The following is a 15,551-nucleotide window of genomic DNA, read 5'->3' on the forward strand; positions in this document are numbered from 1 at the left end:
GCTAACCCCATTTAATTTCTTTTATCCTTTTAATTTTTGCCCTTCATGTTTATGAATATTTTCTTTAAATTTGATTATTTCAGATTTAACAGCCATTTCTGAAATCATTCTATGTCACAATCTGTTACAAGAGTAATTCCTTGTAACCTTCCCCTTTATGATGCTTGTACTAATTCTCTGTTTATGGCCTCTTGTCATTGCTCACTGATATAATCATCCACTACACTGTCATGTGTTTATTATTCATTCATGGGATGTGGGCATCGCTGGCAAGGCCAGCATTTATTGGCCATTCCTTGATGAGGTGGATGTGAACTGACACCTTCAACTGAGGGTACCCCCACTGTGCTGAAAAGTGGGAAATTCCAGGATTTTGGCCTAATAGCGATATTTTCCAAGTCAGGATGCTGTGTAACTTTGTGGTGGTGTTCCCGTGTGTCTTCTGCCCATTTCACTCTTGGTGGTAGAGGTTGCAGGTTTGTGAGGCTCTGCCAAAGAAGCCTTGACGAGTTGCTGCAGTACATGCTGCAGCTATGTGCGCTGGTGATGGAGGGAGTGAATGTAAGGTGGTAGATGGGGTGCCAATCCAGTCGGCTACTTTGTCCTGGATGGTATTGCGCTTTTTGAGTATTGTTGGTACAGCACTCATCCAGGAAAGTGGAGAGCCTTCCATCACATTCCTGAGTTGTGACTTGTAAATGGCATAAAAGCTTTGAGGTGTCAGGAGGTGAGTCACTCGCCAAAGAATACCCAGGCTCTGACTTGCTGTTATAGTCAAAAGTATTATGTAGCTAGTCCAGTTAATTTTCTGGTCAATGGTGACTCCTAGGATGGCAATGGTGGTGTGGGATTCAACCTTGATACAGTTGAATATCAAGGGGAAGCGGGTGGGGTTGATGTCCTGGGGCTGAGGTGATTGACCCCCAACGACCACAACCATCTTCATTTACTCTAGCTATGACTGCAGCTAGTGGAGAATTTGCCCCGATTCCGATTAACGTCAGTTTTAATAGGATTTTTTGAAGATATACTCAATCAAATGCTGCCTGGTCGTCGAGGGCAGTCACACTCTCCACCTCTGGAATTCCACACTTTTGTCCATATCTTGACAATGATGACCTGAATCCAGTGTTTCTTCGGTGCTAGTCCAAAACATATACGCTCACCACTGCCATTAAATTGGCAATCCTATTTTCTGTTCATATCGCACTGACCTTGGTTGAAATGAAATTTCATCCAGCTGCACCAGTGTTACATATTCTAATTGATATAAGTCTTGCAGTTGAATAGGTTGGATTTGGGTCAGTAAGTAAATGCACTTTCATCAAGTTGCTGTACTGGAGTTGGAAGAGTGTTGCTCTGTCATTGAACCTATAATTATTTCTATAATTAAAATGTAAACAAATTTAATTGTAATTATAACATCCAGTTTAATTCAGTACAAGCATCATAGAGACTGTAAGTGGTTTGTGTGGCAAAATGGAAAAGGTTTATTCTTCATAATGCCTGATGCGTGTTTGGGTGCAATGAAGTTAACTTCTGCTTCCAACTGTATTGCAGTTAATCTGTAAATGCTTAAGGCAGGTGCTGATTGTAATTAGCAAAACACTCATTTCAATTATTTTGTCTTTTTATGATGACCTGGGATTTCTTAGCATTTGCTGCTTTTCTTTTTAGCTTTAATGTTGCCAGACTCCTCTACAGCTGTGGTTTTATTCTTTCATGGGATGTGGATGTCCATCTTTCATGGGATGCTGAGTGGCTTGCTAGGCCATTTCAGAGGGCAGTTAAGAGTCCAACAGCTGTGTGTCTTCGCTAAAGGACTTTACTGAACCTGATGAGTTCTTACAACAATCATGCCATGAAACTATTACTGAGACAAAGTTTTTTTTTTATTAATTGAATTTAAATTCCACCAGCTGCTGAGATGGGATTGGAACCCATATCCCCAGGGCATTAGCCCAGGACTTTGGATTACTAGTTCAGTGATATTTACCACTATGCCACCGTCTCACTTCTCCTGATGGCTGGAAAATTGGGTGTGCTGGCCTCCATGCCTGATTTTCCAATCTCTATTCCTGTTGAACAAGTCTCAGAATTTTGAGACTTTTCGCTGTACTGTACATGCAGGCTTTAGCAGTCTATTGCATTAAATTAGGGCCACCAGAGTGTATTTTTGCATTTGGAAGGAATCTTTACAAAAGTGAGTTTCTTCCCTTCCCTTCCCTCCGCCCCCCCACCCCACCCCCCACTTCCCTACAAAGGCTGAACGATTGCAAAAGGAAAATGATGCCTTGAAGATCAACTGTGAAAATCTTTCCAAAGAAGTGGAATGTTTAAAGCATGAAGCCACTGAAGCACAACAGAGCAACCTTTCAGATGGCACCAGGTAAAACATTTTGAGTTTTTAGATTTTATTGGGGCAGGGAAAATTAAACAATTAAAATCTTTCCATTTGGGGACTGCATTAAACTGAAGTTAGAAAAATGCTTGCACTATTTCAAATTGGAGTGGAAGGTGGGTGTTGGGACTTGTGGCTGAAGAAGATTGCTTAAATGTGACGGGATGTGACTGGAGGGAATTGAAGATGAGGATTTGACACTGACGAACAGGGAGTCAGTAGAGCTCAACAAGGACAGGCAAGATGGATGCGCAAGGCTTCATGTCAGACCACGGGCTTTGGAATTATGAATTAACTGGGGGAAGGCAAGATCAGGACGATGCACTTTAGAAGTTGATCTCCAGCTGTAATGCAAAGTGGATAATAAGGTATTGGTAGTCCCTTTTACACTCCGATTTCAATTAAGAAGAATATTAGGTGTGTGTAAAATGGATTATCGATTTGCTAACACCCTCTTTACATTTCGATTGATACCATTTTCGTGCTACAGTTCTCATGTAAGCAGGGATTTAGGTTTCAACAGTAGGCAGTGATGGAAATGTTTAAGAATTTTTTCTGCTTAAGACATAGTTTTGTTCAGTAATGTTATAACACTGGGGGCAGTCTAAAAAATAGTTCTCAAGAGTCATTTTCTAATTTTCTAATTATATTTCAAAGAAATAACACCGAATTTTAAATTTCATTTTTCTCAATGCCGAGACTGGAAAAAAACTTTGTAAAAAAAAAAATGCTTTAACTCGCCAATGCTGACTTTGTTTTTATCTGAATGCACAAATCATGAAGCATTTTAAACTTAATTACTTTGGGGCTGCACCTTTTGTATATTGAGAATGCATTAACATATATTGTGTGCCTCAGTTGTTGAAATAAACATTTCTTTGTATATTAGCATTTTTTCCAACTACAATATTAAAAGCATTTTTTTCTATAACTGCTGAACTTTAATTATATATAGCTCATATTGTCATATCACAGGAATTTATAACACTACTATAAAATCAGTTTTGATGGAATTTACTGCTTTCAATTTTGGTACCATTGAAAATAAATTGAAACCAATGCATTCAACTTTGGCCATTATGCAACACTAAAATAGATAATTAAAAAAATATTTGATCCCAAAAGACTGAAGAGTTTTATAGTAACATTGTTCCAATAGATGTGTCTTGGAGCATTTCTTCTGCAGGAGTCTCTGCAAAAAAATATGTAAGGGCAATCTTAACTGCTATCATTGCACTGAGCATGACTGAACTGCAGACCAATGTCACAACTGTTAATGCGTGAACATTTCTTGTCTTACTTACAGTGCACAACTCAAGTCTCTGAGGTTTGGTGTTGCACAGCTTCTGGCTAATATTATACCTGAACTGGACTTAGCACAAATTAACTATGAAAGTGATGTTGTTGATGAGATTTTGGATCAGGTACTGTCTACCAATACGTCATGAAGGTCATCTTCTGTTTTATAATGTGGATGTATTGCGAAGATATCCAGTGGATTATGTAATAATACCAATAGACTTTTGATAAAACCAGAGCTTACAAGTAAGCAGATGATGCACTTCTGTGATGACTATCTTTTCTAGTATTTTTTTCTATTGGACCAAAAGTGTTTATTTCCTAAGTTTCTAGTATGGTAGACAGTTTACTCCAGCAAAGGTGCAAAACAGTAATGCATTGCAGGCTGACTGCACATAACAGGACAGTTAGTAGCATGTTTGAGAAAGCATCAGGTTCAGTTACAGCAAACTAGTGTTGTTAATTTCTTTACCCATTCTTGTGTAAATATGTTATCCTGTTCTTTTGCGTATTCCATCTGAGGCCAAGATGGTGTCTGCCTACCTTCTAAAACAAATTGGGATCAGTAGTAGTATGTTGCTTAATCATTTTCTGTTTTAAAAGGTCATGCCATTTCTCATTTTAAGAGATTTAGTCCATACTGTTCCTGCAGGCATTGATTTGATGTACATTTTGTTGGTTTTTAGGCTGAATAATGTGCTCTAATATTTCACTGTAATCCCATAGTAATTTCACTATAAACAAGTGTTGTATACTATTAACCAGTACTTAATGCATAGAAGCAGGTCTTTCGGCCCATGGTAAATGAATTGTAATTGACTGATTCTTGCAATGTAAATGAATTTGCACTGCATTAGGGCTCAGTCACTCATGCAGCTTCTGCCATATATCCAAATTATTTTTGTACTGGAGGAAATGTAGTTTGTGTCGTACAGAGCTTCATTTCCTTTCCTGGTGATTGAAAAAAGTGAGGCAGTGAAGAGCCAAAGTCACTCTTAGGAGATGGGTGTATATAGACTTATTTCATAGTTCAAAAAATTGAGAGATCTTCCAAATTATTTGTTTTTTTGAAATGTATGGCTTTTGTTGGGACAGGGAGCTGAAGCATTTCCCAAAGCTATTTTATCTCCAACCCGAATATTTTTGATATTCAGCAGAAGCGTATTCTGTTCTATTTTTGTACTTTTTTTTTATTAGAGTTTATAGATTGTGCATATACATTACTAGTAACAATTCAAATGTTCATCTAAAGGCTCAATTCACTGCTCCATTATTGACTTTATTTATAAATATATGTTCTACTTCAAATTTCATTTCTCCATTTACTCTATTTGAATTGTTGAGACAAAATGTAAAATTAATTATATTATTCAGGGTAGAGGAATTCTATAGCTCTGTGAAGAGGACATGCCTTTTTTGACTCCATCCTTGCTATTTCTTTGCCCTTTTCTCTTTTTAGACTCTTGTAGGGAGTTCCATTGGTTCCTTCCGCCTTCTAGCACCTTTAATTGGCCATTCAACTAGTGCAAGCCTAGAGTTTCAGCAGGCTATTCAGTTGTGGAGGGTATCACATCTAAGCCAGATCTTTTTCTAATCTAATGACATGCAATTTTCAGCCTGTCTTTCTGAATAGTGATTTAGATTTGAGAATCCTGGCCTTTCTTTCCCTTCGAGCATACAGATACTGAATTTGGCTGTTCTCAGCTCGGGCAGTAGGAGGTTGCTAGAAACTACCTCAGTGTCCCTAGATTAAGAACGAAAAATCTGTTTTGGGTTTTCATTGCTATTTGACAGCATTGCTAGAAGTGTACGTGTGGGGATTTGGTGAAGACATGATCAGTCTTTACTATGATGCCCACTGTGATTGATGCTTGCTGTCCAGGCTCTCTGATGGGTAGGTCCCACTTGACTGAGGTGCTGGAGGTCCCCCTCAAGAAATCAACACCATCAGCAGAAGAGGGACAAGAGAAAAATATATGTGCAAGGTATCAGTCCCTGTAACAGTCATTGAAATAAAAGCATCACCTCATTTAAATGTAGCAGCCTGTTGGTGGGTACCTTTAGAATCTCCCTGTAGCACAGAAAACTCTGGATAGAATAGAGCTCTTCCTATGAACTTGCATGAATATATTATAAATAGAATGACTAGTCTCAGTTGAGATGCAGCTAAACTGGTTTGTTACCTCAATACGTTCAATATTTTACTGCATATTAGGTCACACACCAGTCTACAACACTTTATATCCTTCCCACCCTTGCATGTAAGGATATTTGTTACGTACTTTCTGCTAATATCAAACTGGAAATGGGTAAGATGAGCTTGACTATGTGGGTTACAGTTTTATATTCTGCTGCTTTGCTGGTGGTATGCTGAATTGGATTATTTTAACACAGTGCTCAAAAATGGGGCATTCTGGACTGACCCTTCATTGGAATGGTTTGTAGTGAGTCGATAACTCAGTGTGATTTGATCTCAGTACATATTGATTTTCCTAGGAAGATGAGGTTAAAAAATATAGTGCTAGCTATTTAACTTTTTTTAAATGTTTCATATGGTCAGAACTCCTAATAGGAAATTTCTGTAAGCAAAATTTCACTTGTGAAAATATTTAACTACTGTCACCACTACTTTCAATCTCTCTGACTTACTGTATGCATTCAAAGATATTCTATACCCAACATTTGTAATGTGCCCCTTAATCTACAACAGATGCAATATGCACATGCATACTACCTTGTTCAATGTCTTTTTTAAAAATATGTTCTTGGAATGTGGCTGTCACAGGCAAGACTGCATGTATTGCCCATCCTAGTTGCCCTGTGAAGATAGTTGTGGGCTAACTCTTTGAACTATTGTAGTCTTCTTAAGGATAATGCTCCCACAGTAGTGTTAGATGGGGAATTCAAGGATTCCGACCCAGAATTGGTCATAAATACCCTAGTCAGAATGGTGTGTGATTTGGAGAGAAACTTGAGGTGAGGGTGTTCCCAGAACACTGCTGCTTTTGTCCTACTGAAGATCACGGAGGAGGATGTAGCTATCTACCTAACCTTGATGAGCTGTTCCAATGCTTCCTGCAGATCATACATACTGAAGCCACTGCTGGTGGTAGAGGGGGTGGATATTGAGTCCACTGTCAGAAGTACTATGCAGGCAAATGGCTGTGTCCTGGATGGTGTTGAGAACATAAGACATGAGAAATGGGGAAAAAGTAGGCCATACAGCCCCTCGTACTTGCTCTGTCATTCAATAAGATCATGACATATCTTAGCCTCAACTCCACTTTCCTGCCTGTTCCCTTAAGCCTTGACTCCCCTATAGTTCAAAATTCTGTCCATCTCAGCCTTGAATATTTTCAATGACTCAGCCTCCACAGCTCTGTGGGTAGAAAATCCCAAAGATTCATGATTGTCTGAGAAGAAATTCCTCCTCATCTCTGTCTTAAATAGGTGACCTCTTATCTGAAACTGTTCCCCTTATTTCTAGATTTCGCCCATGAGGGGAAACATTCTCTCAACATGTGTCTTGTAAAGACCCCTCAGAATCTGTGTTTCAATAAGATTGCCTCTTTGAATGAGTATAGGCCCAACCAGCTCAACCCCTCCCCATAAGACAACCCTTCATTCCAGGAATCAGCTTCTTGAATGTTATGCTTGCACCCATTTGCGTGAGTGGTGAAGATTCCAACACACAGCTGACTGTAGCCAGGTGGTGGAGGAGCCTTGAGGGTCAGGAGATGAGCTGCCTTTTACAGAGTACCCATAGCCATTGTGCTGATATGGATGATCCAGTTCAGCCTCTGGTCAATGGTCGCCCTCAGAATGTATGTTGGCAGTGCAGTTGAAAGTCATGGTAGCCCTCTGTTTGTTCAAGATTGTCATCACCTGGCATTTATGTGATGCAAATGTCAGCTCAAGTTTGGATGTTTGGCTGTCCTCCTATAGGCTGACATGGGCAGCTTCAGTAGTCAGATGACTATAGTGTAACTTTATGCCTTTTTAAGCAAGTTTACTGCGCAATGAAATCTTTCATTTTTATTCATTTTCATACTGTTTCTCTCTTTTTGTCACTTGCTGTGCAGTACATCATTCACCCTTCAAGAGGGCAGTCAGGCAAGTTGATCCCAGACTATTACTCGTGCTGTTTATCAGCCATCTATCAGGTGATGTGAGAGAGTAGTGAAGTGATTCATCCTTGAAATTTAACAGAAGTTCTCTTTGGAGCGCTATCTCGCCCCACTAATACTTTGATTTGAGCCTATATTCTGCTATGTGGTGTGTAGCCTTTGAACATCCAATGTAATGTCCCAACAATATTTATTTTAATGTAAAATTGATATTGCTGAATATATACTAAGCTAGATTGCCATACTTGACTGAGACCAAATTTTGAATTCCAGCCTCAGCTGTTTTCATTTGAATGTCCTCAAGGCAATTATCTCAATTTTTGTAAAATCTATTTTTGGGATGTGGGTGTCGCTGGCAATGCTGATACTGCCCATCCTGACTGCCCTTGAGAAAGTGCTGGTGTGCCACCTTGAACTGTTGCATATGATGTGGTGAAGGTGCTCCAACAATGCTGTTAGGTTGGGAGTTCCACAATTTTGACCCAGTGACACTGAAGCAATGACATATCCAAGTCGGGATATGGAGGGGAACGTGATGGGATGATCCCACACACTTGCTGCCCGTGTCCTTCTAGGTGGTGATCATGAGTTTCTGAGCTGCTTCTAAAGAAGGCATGGCAAGTTGCTGCAGCGCATAGTACACACTGCAGCTGTGGTATGCTGATGGAGGGTGTGATTTGGTCATACAGGAGAAGAGGGAAAATGGATCCACCAAAATTCAATAAGTGGTTTTAAACTGTCTGAGCTGTGGAGGATAACGTGGCACTGAAAGTATAATGGGGGAAACTGTAAAACCATTTCTTTATGAAGGTAAAGTCAACCTATCCCATGTGTTTAAATTCATTTCAAGGATTTGATGGTACCATCATCCGGAAACCTATAATGACTTAAGCCTTTGAGTACATGCTTGTCTACTTTTTCTTGATATTCCACAAAAAAACTTTTGTTGAATGTTAGCAGAATAAAATAATGAACAAAGCATAAATTGTATTGATGCAGTGGATGTTTCTTGCATTCAAGAAGAAATAGCTGGTTTGCCTGGTTCTGGTTTGTATTTGTCAATATATTGTAAATTGTACGCATGCTAAGAGACTTATTTACAATTGCACCTGTCTTACCTGAATAGACATATTTATTTTGAGAGCTTTGAGAGAAATTCTGCTGTCTACCATTATAAATGTACTGTTTACAAAAGTTTGAGAAGCTTGTGTTAACTTTTTCAAATCTGTTGGCCTCTACTCTCTTTGGTCAAAGTATTGTTTTGTAAATATTGAATAAGACTGATGTAAATAAATTCAGAAACTTAAGTGCATATCGATCTTGCCTATTCAGGCCACACTGAGTACATGTCACCTTCATTATAAGGCGCTCCATTACGGTACACTCTTCTAAATTTCAGCCCTAGGCTTCCCAATTTTTGATCATGCTGCATTTAATGCTGGTTATAAAATTACAGTATCCCTCCACACAAAAGCCTGCTTGCTGGGGAATAAGTTCCACTGATGTTGAAATGGAATGTGGGCCATATTCTCTTATTTTGAGATAATAAAATTCAGTACTTCCTCTTTTAAATTTGTGAGCAAAACTGTACTCTGATTCAGGTCTGCAATTTCAGAGGTTCATTTTGTATTTGGAAACTATGCACTAAACATATCTGGCTGCCCTTTTTTATATGGAAAATGTACAGTAACGAATGATCTTTAGAAACCCAATTTTAATGTAAAAAAACTTAACTGAAAAGTGAAAATCTTGAGCACAAAATCTGTGATTTTGTTAAATGAATGTCTATGCTGCTGCATCCAAAAACTACAATGTTGTGAAGTTTCATTCATGAATTCTCTGACTTTCAAATGCATCCTAATGTTTTACATAAGTTAAAGATAAAGTTTATTAAGCTTATAAACTACTAGAGGGATCAGATTTTAATTTCTGCCTTGCTTGGAAGGCTAGTCCAAATATTTCACTCTTTGAAGAAGTTCGATGTCCATTTTAAATTTACATTCCATAAAGTTAAATTAGTCCTATTTACTCATCTGACTTTGAAGTAATCTGATTTACCTGAACCTCACGTGAGTGAGATCACCTTTTAACCTTGTTCTTTCTATGCTGTAGAGTTTAGTTCTCAAAGCTTTCCTCCTCCCTCATCACTCTTACATTTGTGATCATTCTTGTTGATTTTACTCCACACCCTTTACAATGCATATGCATCTTTAATGTGGTGTGATCACAACTGTGCATTATATTCGAGTAGTCTGACTAACGTATTGGAAAGCCAGACATTATGGTAATATCAGGTTAATAATGAAATTAATTAGAATTAAATTTGCCAAAATGGATTCAGATGGGAAAGAGCCTGCTTGTTGAATCTCCTTGACTTTTTTGAACAAGTGACCTAACTAGTTGATCAAGTAGTTCAACTTCCAAAATACATTTAACAAAATTTTCATACAAAAGGATGTTTAAGCTTCAAGATTTTGCAGGTCCACCTCAAAAGTTGGTTGTCAATGAGGCAGCCAAGATTTGCTGCCACCCTCCTCCACCCCCAAATCTTCAACCAAGAACCACCCATTTTGGGCGGCCAGCAGTTGAAAATTGCCGCAGATGTTCAATCTGTCCAATCACTGCAGCAACAATAAACAAAGCATGTAGAACAGTAGAGTAGAAGTTTGCAGAGGTAATGCAGTGTTGACGCTGTACTGATGCAACATGTATAGGAAAGAAAATGAGCATGATGAACGTCAATTTTCAGCATACTATTTTGTGCAGTTAGTGTACATTTTTATTGTTCATTTGATGTTTTGATCCTGTGAGAATAGTTTGGCTGATTAAATCCAAAGTTTTATGCTTTATGTCACCTGAAATTTTTTAAACAAATGTTTAGGAAAACAGACCTGAAAATCAGAAGGCTTCCTGTCACCCATCTTACAACCCAAGTTCAAGGGGTGAAATTGATCTTAATTTATTAATCTCTGTTTCATGCTTTCACTTCAATACTTTTTGCACCACGCCTGATTTTTGTTTTCCATTGACTATGGCTGCCGTTTGCTATTGTCTGTTTTGCATTTTCACCAAAGACTGATTCCCCTCCCCCCCTCCACCCACCTTATCCATATTAAATTTAATTTGCCATTTTCTGCCAAAGTGTACACCTGGAAATTTAATCTTGCAGTCGATTTCAGTATTCAGGTCATTTTTTGTGTAGTGGTAACTACAGAGCTCGAATCACTAACACCTACAAGCTTCTACTTGGCACTTCCACCTAGTCCAATACTCTTAATATATTTGGCTGATTTCTGCATATTTTTAAATCAGTCTTATCCAGTCCTCTACTCCACCCTGCATTCCCATGGCTTTTGGATTAGAGTTTTTCCTTGAAGGACTTTGTCAATAGCCTCCTGCAAGCCCAGTAAGTTATCTTTGGTAGTTCCATTATCTACTTAATTTACAGCATCTTCAAAGATGGTTCCATTCTGACTCCATGCTGGCGTTAGGAACGCAATCAATGTTATTTGAATTAATGTTGAAAGATAATGTGTGTCGGCTGAACATTGCAAAATTACATTCTGCTTTTTTGTGGTTGGTTCTATATCAAACAATGCAATGAGTCAACCAACTTGGTTGCAGAGCTGATTAATTTTAGGTGCAGATTCATCTCTGAACAGTATAAAACATGGCTTTATTAGCACTCATTTCAAAGTTTTTGTAGAAAACAAATGCAATTGTATAATTGGTTACTTAATAGAGATCTTAATTGGTTTTAACAAATAGTATATCATGAAGCTACTTTGGTTAAATTATTTCTGTTCTACTCTTCCTCTTCCCAAAAAAGAGGAAATGCTGGAAGATTTTGAGAGCAAACACAATAGCTTTAAGTTTCACATTTTTAATATTTAAAAATGTTTATAAGTTGCTAAGGAAAGCATATTAAATATTGGCAAGCACTGGCTCAATAGTTCTCAAGGTATTTTGACAGAATAGTATAACTCTCAATAATCGAACAGATTCTTGACATATCTCTCAATCTAATTTTCTGCATTTTGTGTCTGTTCATTTAAAGTGACCTGTGCCACAAGATGCTTTGAATGTATTTTTAATCTTTTATTATCTATGTAATCTGTTCATTTTCCTAAAAGAGAAAAAGATTAGCTGAACTCTGGATAAAGAAAATGTAGCAGGCTAGTATTAATGGTATTATCAATAAAATGTTAATATATATTATAGAAGTTAATGTTTTGTTAATTCAGGGGAAAATGTGTGTGATGCATATGATTGTCTTGAAGCTTAAATAGATAAAAGGCAATTACAATTGTGCAAATTTCAATGAGAACATTATGGAAGCTTTTTATGAATGTATTGGAATATTGTTTGTAAATGAGATTTTTCCATTAAAGTTTAAAATGTGTGTATTTAAGCATTTTATACTTTGTCTTGCTGATTAAATTTCTACTTTTACAATGGCTGCAGTTTAATTTAACCATTTTCGGGACGGAGATGGAGGAAAAATTATGGTAATATTTCACATTTAGTTGAACATACAACTCTTATCTGGGGACATTTCACTTTTGCTACCTCTTATTTCCCAATACACATGATGGTGCAGGATCTTGCTTGGCCATAGGCACTGGTAGGACTCTGGCACTTGACTCAGGTGCCATTCTTTATATGTGAACCTGGTGGTCTAATTGACATTACAACCAAGCTACATCATATCAAGACACTCTCGCATTTCCAGTGGGGATCATTGGAGCACTTGCTGAACTTTTTTTTTGGCTTCTTCCCACCCCGCCTTGCCTTTGAGCCTTGGAATCCTGAGATCTGTTATTGTATCCAGGACCAGGGGTCACAGTCTAAGGATAAGGGGTAAGCCATTTAGGGCAGAGATGAGGAGGGATTTCTTCACCCAGAAAATGGTCAACCTATGGAATTCTCTACCACAGAAAGTAGTTGAGGCCAAATCATTAAATATATTCAATAAAGAGTTAGATATAGTTCTTGGGGCTCCAAAGGGATCAAGGGATATGAGGAGAAAGCGGGAACAGAGTACTCAGTTTGGATGATCAGCCATGATCATATTCAATGGCGGTGTAGGCTCGAAGGGCTGAATGGCCTACTCCTGCTCCTATTCTATGTTTCTATCTCAATTATTCCCTTGGTGAGATTAGTTAACTCTAGAATTGAATTTTGTAGCATCCTGGTTAGTACAGCTAAGTGCATCATATCTGACTGGCCAGTTTGGTTAACTGATTGGCGTACATTTGCCAAGTAGGCCATTGGGCAGAATATGGTGCCTAGCCTTCACCTCAGAGCTGTGAATTGTATTTATTGTGTTTACAGAAAATAGCTCGTGACTGGAGACACTAAATCACAATAAAAGATACCCCAAGTGAATCCTGTCAAGAAAATAGCCCCAATTAAAATCTTCAAAAAATAAGCAAGCCTCTATTACAACACAAAAAAGAGCCTGCAGTTGCACAATTCTTTTCAAATCTTCTAGCCATCTAAAGAACTTTGCAACCAATGCTTTTGAAATGTAGTGAAGTGATGTGGACGGACAAACAGCATTGTAGATGCACAAATAATCATGAGATAATCAGTTAATATATTTTTTGATACTGATTGAATGATAAATGTTGGCCAGAATACTGGAGGAACTGCTGTGCTCCTCGTTGAATAGTGGTATGAGATCTTGTATGTTCACGTGAACATCTCATCCCTAAAATGGTATCTCTGACGATGCAGCACACCCTGAGTACTGCATTGAAGAATCAACCTAGACTTTGTGCTCAAGTCCCAGGATTGGGGCTTGAATCCACATCCTTTTGATAGAGTTGAGAGTGCAACTACTGAGCCGCACTGGCACTGTGAGCTTGCAACAGTTTGGTTAACTGCAAATGGTCAGAGAGTTTTAAGATAACCATTCTGTCTTGTGAGTTGAGGGTGGGTAGAATGGAAGAGGAAGAAGCAAAAGGAAGCAACCGGTTTTGGGGGAGGTGGGACCAGTACAAACTGGAAGGGTTACACCTGGGCAGGACCGGGACTGATGTCCTGGGGGAGTATTTGCGAGAGTGGTTGGGGAGGGTTTAAACTAAAATGGCAGGGGGATGGAAACCTTTTCAAGGAGTCAGAGGAGGGAGGATCAAAGACAAGAACAAAAGACAGTAAGGGGAATAAGAAAACTGATAAGCAGAGAAATCCAGGGCCAGAATCAAACAGGGCCACAGTGAAAAATAGTGGGAAGGGGTCAAGTAATGTTAAAAAGACAAGCCTTAAGGCTTTGTGCTTAACGTGCGGAGCATTCACAATAAAGTGGATGAATTAATCGCGCAAATAGATGTGAATGGGTATGATATAGTCGGGATTATGGAGACCAGGGATGGGAAATGAACATCCAGGGATATTCAGTATTTAGGAAGGACAGAAAAAAAGCAAAAGGCAGTGGAGTTGTATTGCTGGTTAAAGAGGAAATTAACGCAATAGTGAGGAAAAATATTAGCTCTGACGATGTGGAATCTGTATGGGTAGAGCTGAGAAACGCTATGGGGCAAAAAATGTTAGTGGGGGTTGTATATAGGCCCCCAAACTGTAATGGTGATGTGGGGAATGGCATTAAACAGGAAATTAGAGGCGCATGCAATAAAGGAACATCTGTAATTATGGGTGACTTTAATCTGCATATAGATTGGGCAAATCAAATTAGTCACAATACCGTAGAGGAGGAATTCTTGGAGTGTATATGGGATGGTTTTCTGGACCAATATGTTGAGGAATCAACTCGAGAACAGGCCATCCTAGACTGGGTATTGTGTAATGAGAGAGGAATAATTGACAAACTAGTGGTGCGAGACCCCTTGGGGAAGAGCGCCCATAATATGATAGAATTCTTCATCAAGATGGAGAGTGACGTAGTTGATTCTGAGACAAGGGTCCTGAATTTTAGTAAAGGAAACTATGAAAGTATGAGGCACAAGTTGGCTATGATGGATTGGGAAACGTTACTTAAAGGGATATGACGGTGGAAAGGCAATGGCAAACATTCAAAGAGTGCATGCATGAACTGCAGTAATTGTTTATTCCTGTCTGGCACAAAAGGAAAGGTAGCCAAACCATGGCTTACAAGGGAAATTAGAGATAGCATCAGATCCAACGAAGAGGCATATAAATTTGCCAAGAAAAACAACAGACCTGAGGATTGGAAGCAGTTTAGAATTCAGCAAAGGAGGACCAAGGGATTGATTAAGAAGGGGAAAATAGAGTGCGAGAGCAAGCTTGCAGGGAACATAAAAACTGACTGTAAACGTTTCCATAGGTATGTGAAGAGAAAAAGATTGGTGAAGACAAATGTAGGTCCCTTACAGTCAGAAACAGTGGAATTTATTAAGGGGAACAAAGAAATGGCTGACCAACTAAATGCTTACTTTTGTTCTGTCTTCACAAAGGAGGACAGAAATATCATACCAGAAATGTTGGTGAACCCAGGATTTAGTGAGAGAGGAACTGAAGGAAATCATTATTAGTAGAGAAATGGTGGGGAAATTGATGGGATTGAAGGCCGAAAGATCCCCAGGGCCTGATGGTCTGCATCCCAGAGTACTTAAGGAAGTGGCCCTAGAAATAGTGGATGCATTGGTGGTCATCTTCCAAGATTCTACAGACTTTGGAACAGTTCTTGCAGATTGGAGGGTAGCTAATGTAACCCCACTATTTAAAAAGGGAGGTAGAGAGAA

General features: G+C 38.7%; 1 protein-coding gene across 1 annotated transcript in view; it reads left to right on the top strand.

Annotated features, from left to right (window-relative positions):
• Positions 1 to 12,282, top strand: part of morc3a (MORC family CW-type zinc finger 3a) — a 67,169-nt gene extending 54,887 nt beyond the window's left edge. The window contains exons 18-19 of the mRNA XM_068041147.1: positions 2,265 to 2,389; positions 3,708 to 12,282. Coding sequence (XP_067897248.1) covers positions 2,265 to 2,389; positions 3,708 to 3,849 — 267 coding nt within the window. The 3' untranslated portion in view covers positions 3,850 to 12,282. The remainder of the gene's footprint in view (positions 1 to 2,264; positions 2,390 to 3,707) is intronic.
• The last annotated feature ends 3,269 nt before the right edge of the window (positions 12,283 to 15,551 follow it).

This window comes from Heterodontus francisci, chromosome 10, assembly GCF_036365525.1.
Source record: "Heterodontus francisci isolate sHetFra1 chromosome 10, sHetFra1.hap1, whole genome shotgun sequence".
NCBI classification, from domain to species: domain Eukaryota; kingdom Metazoa; phylum Chordata; class Chondrichthyes; order Heterodontiformes; family Heterodontidae; genus Heterodontus; species Heterodontus francisci.